At 35.1% G+C, this 19,753-nt stretch overlaps 1 protein-coding gene across 39 annotated transcripts in view; it reads right to left on the bottom strand.

Annotated features, from left to right (window-relative positions):
- Adgrl3 (adhesion G protein-coupled receptor L3) overlaps positions 1-19,753 on the bottom strand; it is an 808,741-nt gene that overhangs the window by 517,114 nt on the left and 271,874 nt on the right. For all 39 annotated transcript variants that reach the window (XM_011249474.3, XM_017320921.2, XM_030254561.1 and 36 more), the window contains one exon: positions 633-841. In XM_011249474.3, coding sequence (XP_011247776.1) covers positions 633-687 — 55 coding nt within the window. In that variant the 5' untranslated portion in view covers positions 688-841. The remainder of the gene's footprint in view (positions 1-632; positions 842-19,753) is intronic.

Genomic DNA, 19,753 nt, shown 5'->3' with positions numbered 1-19,753 from the left:
ACCAAGAACTCTACATGAACAATGGAACATAGTCTATCATGAGTTTAATCAGTACTTTCTGTAAAATTACCATTTTATAAAAGTTGGCATGTTGTTCATTTTATATTTAAGAAGGTATGTAGTGAGAATTACATGTTTCTAGTGAAAGATGACTTTGCATTTTGTGTTTAAAGGTTGTATATAGCAATAAACACTAATCAAAAACAAAGAATTGCTTCTTATGGGAAAGCAAATTCTGCTCTCTCCCAAATGCTCATTTTCCTAAATAAAAAAGGTCTTGGGTACAAAAAAATGCAAACTAAATGTATACTAAAGCGTGTTATTTATTATCTGGGCGATTTTTTCCCATATTTTGGTAAATCAAAGCTTAAAATACAAAGGAGCTCTATTTAAAATGAAAAAAAAAATTGACAAATCTTTTAGGTTGCTTTTGGATTTCAGTGGGGTCTTTAATAACTCCTACTGTAAAGCTGTAAATTTATAACTCAGAGTATATATTTTGGTACTTACTGATACTAATATAAGGTAAGAAAAATCTACACTATCTCAAAGAGATGGTTTCAAAGAAACGATCTGTTATGAGTAAACGTGACTAACATACTAACTAACCACGAGATGTCAACAGAACTTACCATGAACTACAGGTGCTAAAAGCATCGTGAGGATGAGTAGCTGTGGTGGCCACATGACTGTGTTCTCGGAGGAATGGCTGGTCTGAAGTGAAACCAAATCAATAGACTTCTGGCTCCTCTTCAGTACTCCAATATCAATGATTAAAAACCAAACACAAACAGAAAGAAAAATTCCTCAAAAATAAACACTGATATCCCACTTGAGACACCTGCAAAACAGAACAAAAGAAAAAAAAAAAAAGAAAGAAAAAAAGAAAGGGTAGGTTAAGCGATGAAGTTATTCATGTTAGTTTCTTGAATAATTCTTGTATTTTGTGTCTAAAACATACTTTCCTCTTTTTTATTTTAAGGAGCAGAGACATTATGAGCAAAATGAGTAAGCAATCTGAAAGACAGTACTTATGAATTTATTACCAGTTTATATCCCAGCCTCAAGTTTGTGTGAAATAATTCTGTCTCTACTGGACAAATTAATTTAAATATTCTAATGTCAATATGCAAATGCAGATTTAGGGGGTTTGATTTGTGCAAATATTTTCCCTGAATAAAATATTCACTTAGTATTAGAATAAATATTTTCACTTATCACCCTTTGTGTAGATTGCTTTTAAAGATAAGAGTTTTGAAATTCATGCTTTCTAAATATTGAGAACATTTTAAAATAATTTTATAAGTTCATTAATCCAATATTTATGTTTATTTAGACAATTCTCTTTACACTTTATTGTCTAGTACCTCAATACTTATAATCAAGTTGAAGTACAGCCTAAATCACAATTTTTATGACTCCATACCTAAAATTGTATTCTCTTTATGTTATTCCAAACACTCTTTGGTATTGTTATCGGTGTTTTTTTTGTTTGTTTGTTTGTTTTTTGGTTTTTTTTGTTTTTTTTTTTTGGTTTTGCTTTGCTTTGCTTTGCTTTGTTTATTGCTACGAGGCCTTAGGTTATTCAGGCTGACGTCAAAATCACTATGTAGCTGAGGGTGACCTTGAGTCTTTGATGGTCCAGACTCCACCTTCAAAAGTAGAGATTACAGGCAACCACGTCGAGTAAAGAATTAAGATAAAACAGGATAAACACCTAGACATTCAGCGAGTTGGTAAAGCCCAACATCGTGACCTTACCCAATGAACTCATCGAACAGAGAGCACTAATCACTGTTGAATTAGACATGTACATGTTTCCTACAGCTCTAGATAGTGTGGGACCCTGCAAAAGATGTTCACTGTGTGTATTTAAGACACTAAAATTTTTCACCACTTTACCAAACTAGACTGTTGTGATTGTCTCTATTTAAAAGTTTTGTCAGATTTACATGAAAAGAAAATATTGATCGCAGTTTTTAGATTCATCACCCTTAAATCTATCAATCTACTACAAATTGAGTCTTTATTTTAAATTCCTTCACTTGTTTTCAGCCGTAATGAAAAAAGTACATTTTCAAACTTTCCAGATAATGGAGTATAATACAAGATATATTTAAAAGGTAGTTTTCAAAGTAAAGAGATTTACTGAAGAATGTATTACAAGTTGGTTGAGCATCACTAATATGAACTTCCAAATTAAAAAGGTTTCAAACTCCAAAATTCTTTGAGCATTTCATGATACCAAAAGAGGGAAATTCCATACCACAATGTGATAGTTTACCATCAGTGCACAGCAGAAAGAGAGCACTATACCAAGTTATCATAATACTGTAAGTACAAAAGAGAGATGATGCATAATGAATTTTATGTTAGAACCTAGGTCCCACCCCCCAAGCTAGCTCATTGACCATATGCAAACATTCTTAAATCTATACATATAAAATATTAAATATAAAACACTTAGTTCTAAGAATTTAAATAATATTTTAATAGGCCTCATTTTGCCAGATTCAAAAAAAGTTTGTTTTTTTCAAATACCTGACTTTATCATGACTCAAGCCTTCAGATTTTTATAATTTAATTGTAGTGCAGATATTAGCATAGATTGGGGAAACAGCCACCTTATCTCAGTTACTTGTACTACTGGCATTTGCTAGCCTTAAGTTAGCCTTTAATATTGCAGTGCCTCAGTTTTCCTGTACAATTAAGAGAATATTAGTCTGTCTGTATGAGTATAAATAACAAGCTTAACAACCTTCAACAATGAATAAATGTATGTAACGGGTAGAATATTACAGGCATGATAAACGCCATATTGCTTCGTATGTAATAACACACTTTATTTAAAATACAGTGAGATTAATATATAATTAAGACAAAACCACCAGTATAAAATACACACAAAAATTTTAATGGCTGGGTTGCTCATAATTGACATGCACATAAATACCTGTTTATTCTCTGAATATTTGTTCTTCAAGAATGAAAATTTTATTTTTGTAGCTTTCAGTAACTCATCTAAACAAACTCTTTTTTTTTTTTAATATAAGGAACTTTGATTAAAACTTTTGGAAAACTATCCTGTTCAAAAGCAATGAACAGAAAAAGATAAAGGATGTTGCAAGCCACATCTCACAGCATGCGCTAAGCCTATGAATTGCTAATGACTATTCCAGAGTTGTTAGTATACACTGCAGCCATGCATCACAATCTATGCCTTAGGATGGATGTGTGGGGCTGGGGTGCCTTGGGACTGGGAATCTCAGTCCGGGAGCAAGAGAAGAGTATGTCCAAATTCTGGAAACCTCGTTATGAGATCAGCAGGAGTAAGATCTTATCCCTGGGCTTGTATGAAATATCTCCAGTACCTTGCCTGACCACACTCACCCCACAGCCCCCCAATCACTGCTCCCCAATGGTTTAAATACCCTTTTTTTCCCCCATTAAAATGAGCTGCCTCGTTGATGCTGCTTCTCTCTGGTCTGTCCTTGCTGTGCTCACTGCAGTCTGAGATCTCTTCCCTCCAGGCAGGCCTTTCTTTCTTGCCTCACCTTACCCATCAGAATCCACCCGTTGTGATCACACAGCTAAGGATGGTGAAGTGGAGCCTGAACAGTAGTATATCATGTATTTGCCCCAAAATGTCTTCCCCAAAGTAATTGTCCCTGGGATAGCTGCTATCAATGGGGAGTCCTACATAGTATTGTTAAGGAAAAGGATGGGCAACCAGGGGAAAAAGCTGACGATGATCACACGGGTCCCTCCCGTCACCATTCTATAAGATATTAATAAGTTTGATGGGAAAAGCACTGAGCTGAGGCAAAATGAGTCTTAAAAGAGTTAAGACCAAATGAAACACTTTTTCCCCCCGAGAGAAACTAACAATTTAGAAATTTGAAGCCTACAAATATCCATGTTTTCAACACTAATACTATCTGCAGCCAATTCTCAAATGTGCAAGTGGGTGCGGTCCTCGCTCACGGTGACATAGCGAAGGACCTGCAGTTGGTGTCCTGTTGCTGATCATACAAATTCCATAACACTAAGATTGCCCCGTGTAGTTCGGCTTTGAAAATTAAGAATTAACACAAGGTTCAAAGACCTTTCTCTTCTTTAAGTACTTGTTTGAGGATAACGGATAATATACAAAATAACTACTAGCAAAATTAAACTAGAAATAAGGACTTGAATGTTTTACTCATATATTTATAAAAATAGTTCTATCCTCCTTTGAAGACCTATAAGGAACATAACCTAATCATTTTTTAAATGTCTTAAAATAGTTATTAATACATTTGTGTATGCTATGTGTGCACTGAAACATTTGTTCACATTAAAACATTTGTTCACATTAAATGAGAAAAATGGTAGTGAGAGAAAGAATGGTTTGGAATAAGGGCAAAATTAGAGATTGTAAATGACAACATATTGCAGAACTGTAGCCATGTGGCAGAAAGCTCAAAAAATATAATGTAGAAAGTCTACCACAATGGAATAGAGAGTGTTTCAAAGATAATGCAAAGAAAAGTGAGTTTAAATTGGTGGCATGAAATATGTCAGTACATGAAATAATTGGAAATTACAACAAGGGCAAAGGATTAAAGAGAGTACATGCTTTAAAATTATAGTTCTGCATACTGCTCAAAACTTTTCAAACTGCTTTTAAACTTATGTACCTGGTTTTTAGTCCTAATATAGACCTCTGTACAGTTACTATGGCTATCAGCAGATGTTGACAGACTGAGTCATTGAGTTAATAAACCAATTATATTTAGGTAAATCCAAATATGACACTACCAAAAATAATGTATTTTCCAGATTTTCATAACATCTTATCAGATGTCTAAAAGATCCTAATACTGCTTTGCAGGTAATATGCTATTTAAGGTTAAAAATGTATTCATTAGCATTAATGAGACTTTCAGATAGGAAGGTATTATTATGAATTTGGCAGTGATATCTTATATTGATAGATATATATTTTATAACACATTCAAGTCAAATATACTATGAAATAAAATTAGTCATATATATGTATATATTAGTCATATACATACATATGTATATGACTTGAGACAGATGACAGTTTATTTTCTTTCATTTCTTCAAATAGTCCCAATTTTCTTTTAAAAATTCATCTTGTCTACTATCATAAAGGACAAAACATTTTAAAAAATTGAACCATAAGAAGTATCATAAGTGGGGTTCATTCCATACATTTTGAAAAATACAAGAATCACCTTTTGGTCCATTTTATTGGAGGTATCAAATTATCTACACTCAACACCTTATTGTTCATATCTGAATTTAATACTTTTTTTTACCATATGGTCTAAGAATTAAGTAAAGGTAATATATATTAAGAACTTATAATGATTCCTGGAAAAAGTAGCAATTCAATAAAGGAGAAAAGCCCTTATTCTTACTTAATGATGGAATTTATGTATGAAAGTTGAATTATGAGTGGGAAATGAGATTACTCTTGTGTGTCAGGGAGCTAGAAGGGCACTCGATATGAGCTGGGGAATTTGTGAGTGAAAAGAGGAATGGAATCCGAAGCTGCAATGGCCTTAGGTTAAATTGATGATGCAATGCAGAAGAAAAAAACAGAGAAAAAAATTCTTTGGACAAGTAAAGTCTCTAAGATATCTGTCAGAATTAGTGTGGTGGGGCCTTTCAAGTACTGAACTGCTATTTAAAATACAGATTATTTGGCTCCTAGAACCATAAGAAATATCACTGTTATTGACAGTATTTTTTCAGAGTTAAAGAAAATAATAAATCAGAAGATAATATCAAAAAGAAGAGCCAAGGATGGGTAAAAAGACCCGGGAAAAAATCATTAAATTGGGAAGGTGGAGGGAATATGAAGAAAGTTATGGCATTTTGGCTGGTATTTTTAGTGTTTTCATTTTTCCCAGTAAGCTCTGATTAGCTCCAGAGAGATCACAATAAGATAGCAAAATTCAATGAACTTCCAAGTTCATTTTTATTTCATTTATTTTCAAGTGATTTTATTGTTAGAATTAATTTTAAAGTTACATTAAGCATCTACTGGGCAAAGAAATGCCAAAGTCAACATTTTTGAACTGGTTACCAAACAATGGGATGGTATGTTTGGATAAAAGTCGCCTAGCTCCATAAATACATTTTAAATAATTGCACTTATTTTTGTTGGGAAACAAATCAGCTAGGATGGCAATGTGAATGAGGACTTTTCTTGAAAAAAAAAAAGTCCGATTTAATTGTCTTTCTGACTGTGTTATGTTCTAGTAAATGTTTATCAATAGTAGATACAAATGTGAATTTAATGGATATTGCTATTTGGGGCTTTAGGGCAGTACATCCTTCATCCACAAAATAGACTGATATTTTCTACAGGATCACTTTCTCGTGGAAATGCCCTTGAGTTAACCTCTCTTGAAATCCTACAAAGCTCCAGGATGGAGATTATTTCCAAGAGAATCTGAGTAAGATAAAGATCTGTCGCCATTGATATTTTTAACCATAAATCAAAGCAACTAGTTTTAAACTAAAGCTTCACCAATAAACTGTGTAAATATTATGGAAAATAATTCAATTTTCAACCATCAGATAATTTAAAATGAAAAAGGATGGATGTCACATTATATACACAACACTCAGTATAAATCCTTTGCTCGTTAGAACTAAAAATATGGGGTCAGGAGGTCACTCAGAGGTAAAGTGTATGAAGTCGGTAAGTCCAATTCTCACATACCAAATGAACTCATAGATTCCCAAAATTTTTTCAGAATTTTGAGAGATCTTTGAAAAGCAAAAATGATCATTTAAAACTCAGACAAAAATATGAATTCCTTCGATGTATCATTTGTAGTACATTTTCTATGAGAAATCAAGAAGGATACATAAGCTACAGATTCAATATTCAAAATATAACAGAGAGCTGTTCCAAACAAATAAATCCATGTAAAATAGGAACATGAACCAAAATGTGAAGAGACAAAAAGACAGAAGTCCTCTTAATAGGAACTAACTCAATCCCCTTTTATTCTTCCACTGTTCTAAGAATATTCCACATACTAACTCACTAGTCTGAACTACAGAAAAGTACTGTTGCTCCCCTGATGCTCCCTTAGAAAGAGAGATTTTAATTCAATCTGCAAAGGAGGAAACTGAGGAATGGAGCTGTTGTAGTCATAATTCTTAAAACAAAGCAAAAAAAATTGTGCCTAGATTTGTGCCTGCCAAGGCTTGTTCTGTCTAAAGGGTTTCATCAGTCCAGTTAAATACTGATGCAGCATCGTGGCTCGTCAATAGGATGGAACATTCCACATATCATCATTACTACTTAATTTACATTATTATGTTGGCACACAATAAAAAGATAAGAAACAACTAAACAGGGAGATAAACAATATGCTTCTTAGAATCATATAAGTACAGAGCCTCAATAATTTTTCTACTGAATAACTGCCATCTGACACGAGCCATGTATAGTGATCATTTTCACAGACACTAGCTACCAATGACCTACTGTATTCATGCTTTCTCTGAAGGAGTGTGGAGTAAGACCACTGGCTTCATTGCTAGAGGAATCTAGAAACTATTATCTTGGAAATCTTCAGGAGCAAAGCAAAGTACTTCCTAAGTTACAGAAAAGTTTACAACAGTAATGCTCAATTAAAAGTCTTGAAAGAATTTTAAAATGTATCAATATAATTTCAGTGACCATGACATTATTTCTGTTATTAAAATCCTACAGTGGAAACTAAAAATATTTCATGCCTTATGAAAGATAAGGAAAGTATATTCCACATCTCTTAATCAGAAACTTCAGATGTTTAACCATTAAAAGTTAATTACTTTGTGTGTGTGTGCTTGTGTGTAGTTGTATGTGTGTTTGTGTACACATAAGTGTGTGTGTGCATGTATATATGTGTATACTGTACATGTATGTGTGTATGTCTCTTTCTATATATGTGCATGTGTGTTTGTTGATGTATGTTCATGTGTATATGTGTCTGTATATGTGCATGTTTGTATGTGTATATGTGGGCACATGGGTGCGTGCATGCATGTGCATGTGTCTGAGAATCTAAAGATTGATTATGGTTAGAAAGGATTGTACCTGTTGAGGATTGAGTTTCACTTTGGGCAATTTTGTACAAAACTACCTGCTTAACAGCTATGACATAATATCCAAACCATTTGTGCCACAAGCACAACTACAATGTTTGATTCAAAACCAACATAATCTTACTTCCTCCCAAGAACTTCTAAATGCTATCATTGTCAATGCAACTGATACCGTAATAAAGATTGGGAAAACATTATCGCCTTTTCAGGAGACAAAAATACCTGTAAAACAGAGCAAGACCCATGTCCGTCTACAGTGACATGGTTTTGTGAACTGAGAAAAAGGAGCAAGTTATTTCTACAACAGTTTTCCTAGAAACAATAACAGTTCTAAGTAAGTGAATTAACATCACAATCCAAAAAGTAAGATGTACAAAACTGGAGAAATTGCTGTCAAATCCACTGCATTTCAGCTCCTCATAAGTAAGAATATCTATATTATCTGTTAAGATTTTCAAGAGAAAGAGGAATAGAGGGAAGGAACAGCTCTTGAGAGTATGACTTTGCTCTAGTTACCCTGGGTTTCAGTTCCCATTTTCAGTCAGTACTAACTATCTTCTTCACATAAACAACCTGAATTTTAAACATTGATTTCACATTTTATACATTCCCAATAAGTTGTTTTTCAAAATCATTATATAGCATTCAAATTTTTGTTATTTGGATCCTGGGTATGTGTGTGTGTGAAGAGAGAGATTGAGAAAGAGAGAGAAATAATGGCAAAAATGACAGAATAAAACTAAGGTTTTGTACTTGGTAAACAACTATTCTCCTGTTAATATATATTTTCCAGCTATCATCTATCTATGTATTATCTGCCTGTTTGTCTGTCTGTCTATCTATCTACCTATCTATTTATCTATTATCTATCTATCTACATATTTATCTATTATCTATCTATCTATCTATCTACTCCCTAAATTTCCCATCACAATTTTGAACTTCTGATCTTTTTTGTCATAGCATTTCAAGTAGCTAGAATTCTAAGTCTGTGTCACCTTCAATTACTAGGAAATTCTTAGGGAAATTCTTATATCACAGTCCAATGACAGTTACTTGACAATCTTTGTACTGAAGAAGAAAGGGGAATGTGTGTATGATATATTAAAAATACTCTGTTCTTCAAGTTATGAGACAATGTGTCATGTTTTGTGATTCACAACACTGTACAGGCAAACTTACTGTAAACAATTCACTATAGTTAGCCTGCAGTAGCAACCAAGCAGGTAAGAAAATGCACCTCTGAAAATTATCTCATCTAAGCTAGGAGCCCCAAGACAGGTCTCAATTAAACCCCTCTGTTAATGGCCCATTATGGAATATCAATGCCTAAAATACCTACAGGGAGCCAGGGACCTTGACTGTCAACAGAGACTTTCTAAGGTTGTATCATATGATGCAATATTTCTGTTTCATTGGTTTGACTTAGAATTTATTTAATACATATTTCTGGTCTTACTGATAAAAGTTAACACAGCAACATTTACAGGGACACTGTTTTCAACTAAGTGTATCAAACTATTGTGTAGTAATTAATAACTAAAATTTAGAAACAACTAATAAATTCAAAAGTGATCATTTTATAAAAATAGGATTTAAGACAGCTGCCTGAGAGCTCCCAGAGAATGAGCTACCAACCAAAGAGAAGCCACGGGCTTGTTCATGGCCCCTGGCACACATGTAGCTTTGTTTGGCCTTAGTGGGAGAGGAGAGGATGGGCATAATCCTGGAGAGATGTGATGCCCCATGGTGGGAAGATACCAGGGAAGGGTGCACCCTATCAGAGGTGAAGGGGAGGTTGGTGGGGGAAGAACTCTACTCGTGGGGACCAGTAGGTGTGCAATATTTGGGATGTATATAAAAAATTAATTAATAAAACAAAAACAGAAAGATAGTTGCCTGTCTGTCAACCTATGTATCTCAGATAAAAATACCAATACTAAACATAAAGTAATTCTTTCAAGTCTTTAAATATTAATATTTCTTTTCTAATTTATAAGGCTTCATATCAACTACATAAAATTATGTACAAACCATGGAGATCATGAAAGTTATTTCTGTTTAGTTTTATTTCACTCATGATAATAATATAAAGAATATTTGAGGAAGAGTTACTGGCATTGCAGATTTTGGGAGAAGCAACCCAGTTATAATGCTCAAAATTTGCCCTTGACTCTCAAGGGGGTAATTTAGATGCAGAATAGAAAAGACAATGTAAATAGATGTCCTCGTGAGACCATGCTTGCTTTGTTTCTCTTGCTTCTGTCTGGACAGAAGTTGACCAGCAGCAACATTAGAGAGCACATACAAAGAACCAAGGCCCAGGAGCAATGCTGTAAACGTTTTGGGAAAACAGCATGTCAAAGTACAAAGAGAGTATGTCACAGTTCCTAAAATGGTACATCCTGAAGAGAAAAGAGTTCTGTATATTGGTTTGGACAACATATTAGAAAAAATGTATTTAGTAAAAGAAAATACACCACGCCATTTTATATTGTCACTATTGAAACATTTTACAATAAAACACAAGATTGCCATAAATACACTAGCTTGGATATATGTGTTTATATATGCTTAATATGAATCCACATGCAACCACAAAGGATGACATAAACCCATTTATTACAACAATCATATTTTATCAAATAAACTGTGAAACTTAAATGTTAAACACAAAGGTATGTGTGAACATTTATAATCTAGGGTCATCATTATCTAAAAGTGTACCTTCTGTATCTGATAGCGTATTATATATTAGCAGAGTCAATCATTTAATACCAAACATTTGCCATTTCATTTACAAAAGTAGAGTGAACAATTCCTGAAGAGACACGTAAACATTACTGTACACTTCATGCTATTTTGGCAAACAAATAATTTAAGTATAGTATTTTGATTTGAGACCAAAGATGTTTGGCTAATGAACGGACTAGGAAGTAAAAAGATGAGCCAGTCTTACTCAGGGTTATAGCAAAGGGCATGAAAAGCTTAGCACAAACATAGGCACACAAGCTTCACCTACAGGTCTTTGTACCTCCCACTTTGATTACCTATCCTATTCAAAGCATATAAAACTTGGAGATTGCAGTGAACTCATCTGACTTGGTAGAGATCATATATCGATGACTCCTGCCAGTTTATACAGTATGCTATATGGTTATCTCATGTTACATTGGACTCAATTCAGTCTGAGAAGGAGCTCAATTAAATCTGTGCAAGTGAAATGAGGAAATAAAGCTTGAAAAGCATCTGGGAAAGAGTAGGCTGCCCAAAACACTTCGAAAAAGTTATAGTTAAGAAAACTTCCGGGAACTCTTTCATAAAATTTTACTTTCTAAATTAACACATTTCCTAAAATGGTTTAATTGCTTCAGTTTATCAAACGACACTGTTTTGATACTTGAAAAAAGGCTTTTTTTTTTTCATCCTTTGGTAAGACTGCTTTATGGGACACAGATTAGGAAGTTCATTGATGTTTCTGTAAGTACATCATTTCTTTCCTCGGTTTTCTCAGCAGGTCTGTGAATCATAAGGACAATTCGGGAGCACCTAGCCTCCAACATAACCCCAATTGCCAGCCTGTACAGAAAGATATATGTTGTCATTGTTTATCGCTTGACTCCAGCTAGAAACTACGCGAGGGAACACAGACTGACTGTGATGGAAAAATCTATCAGACACAACCAGCTGGCAGATTAACACAAGTGGGAGAGCTAGACCTTTTAAGCTAATATTGAACTATCCGCAAAATTTATTTTATAGGAATGACAGATTGAAGATCTTGAGAAGTATTGAAACTGTTGTTGTTTTAGAATCTTTTTTTTTTTTTTAACACTGTGACTTTTTATATGTGCTAGTTTATATCTTGTATCTCTTTTAAAATAAACATTTATAGCTTCTGGTTTGGGTTTTATTAACATGTCAAACAGGGCAGAATAAGATAACAGTATGTAAATCGAGCCAAAGGAACAGTTCTCCTTTCAATTAGACATTATCTTAATGACATTTTATAGTAAAATATTTTCTGAATTATGCAAGGCACCTGCATTTTGAAAGAAAATATATTCCTGCTTTTATAAAGAATTACCATAATACTACATTTCAATGATATGCATGTAGCTTGACTAGGCCTAATAATAAGCACTAGGACATGCAATTTTTCCTTTCTAAACCTGACATTAATAAATTAAGGATGATTTAAAATAGGATTATCATTTTATCTATAAAACAAAATTGTGACATCTAAAATGAAACACACATTAAGTTTTATTCTTTTTTACTATTATTGAAAATGTATATTATAACATCTTGCATGATAGTTAAATAAAGACATTTTATAAGGTCTTTATAAAAGGAATTTATTTTTCTTTAAAATTATACTTTCTCTAAAACATAAACATGTACATTAAATTTATTTATTTTATTTAATGACTTCTCAATAGATTGCCCTGTGCATTATTTTTCTCAGGAATCTATAGTGGTTTTTTTCCCCACCTGAAAGTCATGCACAGCTCTGGTGTTTTCTGCTAGCCTTGTAGAATGAGCCAATTTTGAACTGTTTTTCTCCAGCTCTTATTTTACATATAAAGAGGAGTACATGCAACATACAACCAGTACACGCATCATGAATACCTACACTGCTGTCAGAGCACAGTCACTTTTATGCTTTATTCTTTTCCTATCTAAAAGTGTTTTTAATATGTTCACTATGTTACCACAACTTGGAATCAATAGGTAATTTTATTCAGGATGAAGAGATGCATGAAATGTTTCAAAGATGCCCTGCCTTTGAATTAATTAGGTCATTGTCGTAATTAAGGTATTGACAATTATACACTATGAGACCCTGGAATCCTGAAACCAATGAAGGTTATTATTTCAGCCATTAAATTACTAGCGAGGTGTTGGTTACATTTTAATTTTATGATCGCATAAATTAGTATTAATAATTAAAAATTTCTCAGGCAATAAGCTGGTAGTCTTTATACTTACTGTGGCTAAAATTATACAAAAGTGAAATCAATGCGTGTATTCATACATTTATGCAATACATATGTGTGTGTGTAATAACAGTAAAAAAAAGAATTTCTCAAGTTGAGGTGGGACATAGAAGGGGTTGGAAGAGAGATATTTGGGAATGGCTGGAGAAAGTAATGTTATTCTATTTCAATTAAAAATATATTTATAAATAGAAAATAAGGCCAGAGCATCTGCAGGAGTCATGTTGGTTCTCGGATCCTGCCAAGAATAGTCTGCACAGGTGAGAGTGTGGACTACAGACGCTAACAACTTCTGGGTCAGGCAGAAGCCACAGAGCTTCTAAGGCAGGCCCCATTTCAGGCTCCACACATCCAAGCACCTTCCCTGCAAGAGGAGAGGTGTCTGCCCAGCATGGGAGACCATTGCCAGAGCATCTGCCTGAGACACCTTGGTTCCCAGATTCTACCAAGACTAGTCTGCACAGGTTCCATACATCCGGGTACCTTCCCTGCCAGAGGAGAGGTATCCACCCCACCCAGGAGAGCTTTCCTGGAACATCTGTGGGAGCCATCTTGGTTCCAGGACCCTGTCAAGATTAGGCAAGTCCGAACAACAGATATCTGTGCACCTTCTCTGCAAGAGGAGAACTTGCCTGCAGAGAGTGCTCTAACCACTGAAACTCAGGAGAGAGCTTGTCTCCCAGGTCTGCTGGTAGAGGATAACAGAATCACGAAACGAACAATCTCTAACCAGAGACAACTATAACACCTGACTCCAGAGATTACCAGATGGTGAAAGGCAGACTTAAGAATCTTACTAACAGAAACCAAGACCACTCACCATCATCAGAACCCAGTACTCCCATCATAGCCAGTCCTGGGTACCAAAACACACACGAAAAGCTAGACCCAGATTTAAAGGCATATCTCATGATGATGGTAGAGGACATCAAGAAAGACTTTAATAACTCAATTAAAGAAATACAGGAGAACACTGCTAAAGAGTTACAAGTCCTTAAAGAAAAACAGAAAAACACATCAAAACAGGTAATGGAAATGAACAAAACCATACTAGACCTAAAAAGGGAAGGAGATACAATAAAGACAACCCAAAGTGAGGCAACGCTGGAGATAGAAACCCTAGGAAAGAAATCTGGAAACATAGATGCGAGCATCAGCAACAGAATACAAGAGATGGAAGAGAGAATCTCAGGTGCAGAAGATGCCATCGAGAACATCGGTACAACAATCAAAAAAAATGCAAAATCAAAAAGATCCTAACTCAAAATACCCAGAAAATCCAGGACAAAATGAGAAGACCAAATCTACGGATAATAGGAGTAGATGAGAATGAAGATTTTCAACTTAAATAATCAGCAAATATCTTCAATGAAATTATAGAAGAAACCTTCCCAAACCTAAAGAAAGTGATGCCCATGAACATACTAGAAGCCTACAGAACACCAAATAGACTGGACCAGAAAAGAAATTCCTCCCAACACATAATAACCAGAACAACAAATGCACCAAATAAAGATAGAATACTAAAATCAGTAAGGGAAAAAGGTCAAGTAACATATAAAGGCAGGCCTATCAGAATTATACCAGATTGTTCATCAGAGACTATGAAAGCCAGAAGAGCCTGGACAGATGTTATACAGACACTAAGAGAATACAAATGTCAGCCCAGGCTACTATACCCAGCTAAACTTTCAATAACTATAGATGGAGAAACCAAAGTATTCCAGGACAAAACCAAATTCACATGTTATCTTTCCATGAATGCAGCACTTCAAAGGATAATAACAGAAAAAAACCAATACAAGGACTGAAACCACGTCCTAGAAAAAGCAAGAAAGTAATCCTCAACAAACCTAAAAAAAAAAAGACAGCCACAAGAACAGAATGCCAACTTTAACGACAAAAATAATAGGAAGCAACAATTACTTTTTCTTAATATCTCTTAATATCAATGGACTCAATTCCCCAATAAAAAGACATAGACTAACAGACTGGCTACACAAACAGGACCCAACATTCTGCTGCTTACAGGAAACCCATCTTAGAGAAAAAGACAGACACTACCTCAGAATGAAAGGCTAGAAAACAATTTTCCAAGCAAATGGTCTGAAGAAACAAGCTGGAGTAGCCATTCTAATATCAAATAAAATTGACTTCCAACCCAAAGTCATCAAAAAAGACAAGGAAGGACACTTCATATTCATCAAAGGTAAAATCTTCCAAGAGGAACACTCAATTCTGAATAGCTATGCTCCAAATACAAGGGCAGTCACATTCATTAAGGAAACTTTAGTAAGCTGAAAGCACATATTGCACCTCAGACAATAATAGTGGGAGACTACAACACACCATTTTCACCAATGGACAGATCATGGAAACAGAAACTAAACAGGGACACAGTGAAACTAACAGAAGTTATGAAACAAATGGATCTAAAAGATATCTACAGAACATTTTATCCTAAAACAAAAGGATATACCTTCTTCTCAGCACCTCATGGTACCTTCTCCAAAATTGACCATATAATTGGTCACAAAACAGGCCTCAACAGATACAAAAATATTGAAATTGTCCCATGCATCCTATCAGATCACCATGGAGTAAGGTTGATCTTAAATAACAACATAAATAATAGAAAGCCAGCATTCACGTGGAAACTGAACAACACTCTTCTCAATAATACCTTGGTCAAGGAAGGAATAAAGAAAGAAATTAAGGACTTTTTAGACTTTAATGAAAATGAAGCCACAACATACCCAAACTTATAGGACACAATGAAAGCATTTCTAAGAGGAAAACTCATAACTCTGAGTGCCTCCAAAAAGAAACTAGAGAGAGCACACACTAGCAACTTGACAACACACCTAAAAGCTCTAGAACAAAAGGAAGCAAATTCACCTAAGAGGAGTAGATGGCAGGAAATAATCAAACTCAGGGGAGATATGAACCAAGTGTATAGGAAGAACTATTCAAAGAATCAACCAAATGAGGAGCTGGTTCTTTGAGAAAATCAACAAGATAGATAAACCCTTAGCCAGACTCACTAAAGGGTACAGGGACAGCATCCTAATTAACAAAATCAGAAATGAAATGGGAAACATAACAACAGAGCCTGAAGAAATCCAAAACACCATCAGACCCTTCTACAAAAGGCTATACTCAACAAAACTGGAGAACCTGAATGAAATGGAGAAATTTCTAGATAGATTCCAGGTATAAAAGTTAAATCAGGACCAGGTTAATGATCTAAACAGTCCTATATCACCTAAAGAAATAGAAGCAGTCATTAAAAGTCTCCCAACCAAAAAAAGCCCAGGACCAGATGGGTTTAGTGCAGAGTTTTATCAGACCTTCAAAGAAGATCAAATTCCAGTTTTTCACAAACTATTCCACAAAATAGAAGCAGAATGTACTCTACCCAATTCATTCTATGAAGCCACAATTACTCTGATACCTAAACCACAGAATGACCCAACAAAGATAAAGAACTTCAGACCATTTTCCCTGATGAATATCGAAGCAAAAATACTCAATAAAATTCTCGCTAACCGAATCCAAGAACACTTCACAACAATCATCTATCCTGACCAAGTAGGTTTTACTCCAGTGATATAGGGATGGTTTAATATAGAGAAATCCATCAACATAATCCATTATATAAACAAACTCAAAGACAAAAACCACATGATCATCTCCTTAGATTTGGAGAAAGCATTTGACAAAATCCAACACCCATTCATGATAAAAGTCTTGAAAACATCAGGAAATCAAGGCCCATACCTAAATATGATAAAAGCAATCTACAGCAAACAAGTAGCCAACATCAAAGTAAATGGTGAGAAGCTGGAAGCAATCCCACTAAAATCAGGGACTAGACAAGGCTGTCCACTCTCACCCTACCTATTCAACATTGTACTTGAAGTCCTAGCCAGAGCAATTTGACAACAAAAGGAGATCAAGGGGATACAAACTGGAAAGGAAGAAGTCAAAATATCACTTTTTGCAGATGATATGATAGTATATATAAGTGACCCTAAAAATTCTACCAGAGAACTCCTAAACCTGATAAACAGGTTCAATGAAGTATCTAGATATAAAATTAACTCAAACAAGTAAATGGTCTTTCTCTACACAAAGGATAAATAGGCTGAGATAGAAATTAGGGAAAAAAAACACCCTTCTCAATAGTCACAAATAATATAAAATACTTCGGCGTGACTCTAACTAAGGAAGTGAAAGATCTATATGGTAAGAACTTCAAGTGTCTAAAGAAAGAAATTAAAGAATATCTCAGAAGATGTAAAGATCTCCCATGTTCATGGATTGGCAGGATCAATATAGTAAAAATGGCTATCTTGCCAAAAGCAATCTACAGATTCAATACATTCCCCATCAAAATTCCAACTCAATTCTTCAAAGAATTGGAAAGGACAATCTTCAAATTCATCTGGAATAATAAAAACCTAGGATAACAAAAACTCTTTTCAAGGATAAAAGAAACTCTGGTGGAATCACCATGCCTGACCTAAAGCTGTACTACAGAGCAATTATGATAAAAACTGCAAGATACTAGTATAGTATAGATAGAGAAGTAGACCAATGGAAGAGAATTGAAGACCCAGAAATGAATCCAAACACCTATGGTAACTTGATCTTTGACAAGGGAGCTAAAACCATCCAGCAGAAAAAATGACAGCATTTTCAACAAATGGTGCTGGCACAACTGGTGTTATCATGCAGAAGAATGCGAATTGATATATTACTATCTCCTTGTACTAAGGTCAAATCTAAGTGGATTAAGGAACTCCACATATAAGAGAGACATTGAAACCTACAGAGGAGAAAGTGAGGAAAGGCCTCAAAGATATGGGCACAGGGGGAAAATTCTTGAATAGAACAGCAATGGCTTTTGCTGTAAGGTTGAGAATTGACAAATGGGACCTCATAAAATTGCAATGCTCTGTAAGGCAAAAGACAGTGTCAATAAAACAAAAAGGCCACCAACAAATTGGCAAAGGATCTTTACCTATCCTAAATCAGATAGGGGACTAATGTCCAATATACATACATATATATATAGAACTCAAGAAGGTGGACTCCAGAAAATCAAATAACCCCATTAAAAATGGGGCTCAGACCTAAACAAAGAATTCTCACCTGATGAATATCGAATGGCTGAGAAACACCTGAAAAAATGTTCAGCATCCTTAATCATCAATAAAATGCAAATCAAAACAACCCTGAGATTCCACCTCACACATTCAGAATGGCTAAGATCAAAAATTGAGGTGACAGCAGATGCTGGCGATGATGTGGAGAAAGAGGAACACTACTCCATTGTTGGTGGGATTGCAAGCTTGTATAACCACTCTGGAAATCAGTCTGGCGAATCCTCAGAAAATTGGACATAGTACTACCAGAGGATCCCACAATACCTCTCCAGGGCATATACCCAGAAGATGTCCCAACCGGTAAGAAGGACACATGCTCCACTATGTTCATAGCAGCCTTATTTATAATAGCCAGAAGCTGGAAAGAACCCAGATGCCCCTCAACAGAGGAATGGATACAGAAAATGTGGTACATTTACACAATGGAGTACTACTCAGCTATTAAAAAGAATGAATTTATGAAATTCCTAGGCAAATGAATGGACCTGGAGGGTATCATCCTGAGTGAGGTAACCCAATCACAAAGGAACTCACACAATATGTACTCACTGATAAGTGGATATTAGCCCAGAAACTTAGGATACCCAAGATATAAGATACAATTTGCTAAACGCATGAAACTCAAGGAGAGAGAATACCAAAGTGTGGACACTTTGCCCCTTCTTAGAAATGGGAACAAAACACCCATGGAAGGAGTTACAGAGACAAAATTTGGAGCTGTGACGAAAGGATGGACCATCTAGTGATTGCCATATCTGGGGATCCATCCCATAATCAGCTTCCAAACGCTGACACCATTGCATACACTAGCAAGATTTTGCTGAAAGGACCCAGATGTAGCTGTCTCTTGTGAGACTACGCCAGGGTCTAGCAAACACAGAAGTGGATGCTCACAGTCAGCTATTGGATGGATCACAGGGCCACCAATGGACAGCTGGAGGAAGTACCCAGGGAGCTGGGGGGATCTGCAACCCTATAGGTGGAACAACAATATGAACTAACCAGTAACCCACCCCACCACCCCCAGAGCTCAGGTCTCTAGCTGCATATGTATCAGTAGATGGCCTGGTCGGCCATCAGTGGAAAGAGAGGACCATTTTTCGTGCAGACCTTATATGCCTCAGTACAGGGGAATGCCAGGGCCAAGAAGTGGGAGAGGGTGGGTGGGAGAGTCGGGGGGGGGGGGGGAGCGTGTGAGGGACTTTTGTGATAGCATTGGAAATGTAAATAAAATAAATACCTAATAATAAATAAATAAATAAATAAATAAATAAATAGAAAATAAAAACTGTTTGAACTTTACAAAAACATAATTCCAAATCATATTTGCATTTCTCCGATGAATTGTGATATCATGAACCATCTCACATAGTTTTGTCGTATATCTTCTTCTGAAATATCTAAGTAGGGCTTGAGATGATTTCAAAAGCCATTTTACTTCGTGGGTTTTTTGTTTTTTTT

The sequence above is a fragment of the Mus musculus genome, chromosome 5, assembly GCF_000001635.26.
Source record: "Mus musculus strain C57BL/6J chromosome 5, GRCm38.p6 C57BL/6J".
Lineage (NCBI taxonomy): Eukaryota > Metazoa > Chordata > Mammalia > Rodentia > Muridae > Mus > Mus musculus.
The sequence above is the reverse complement of the archived record's forward strand: the minus strand, read 5'-3'. Positions and strand labels throughout refer to the sequence as shown.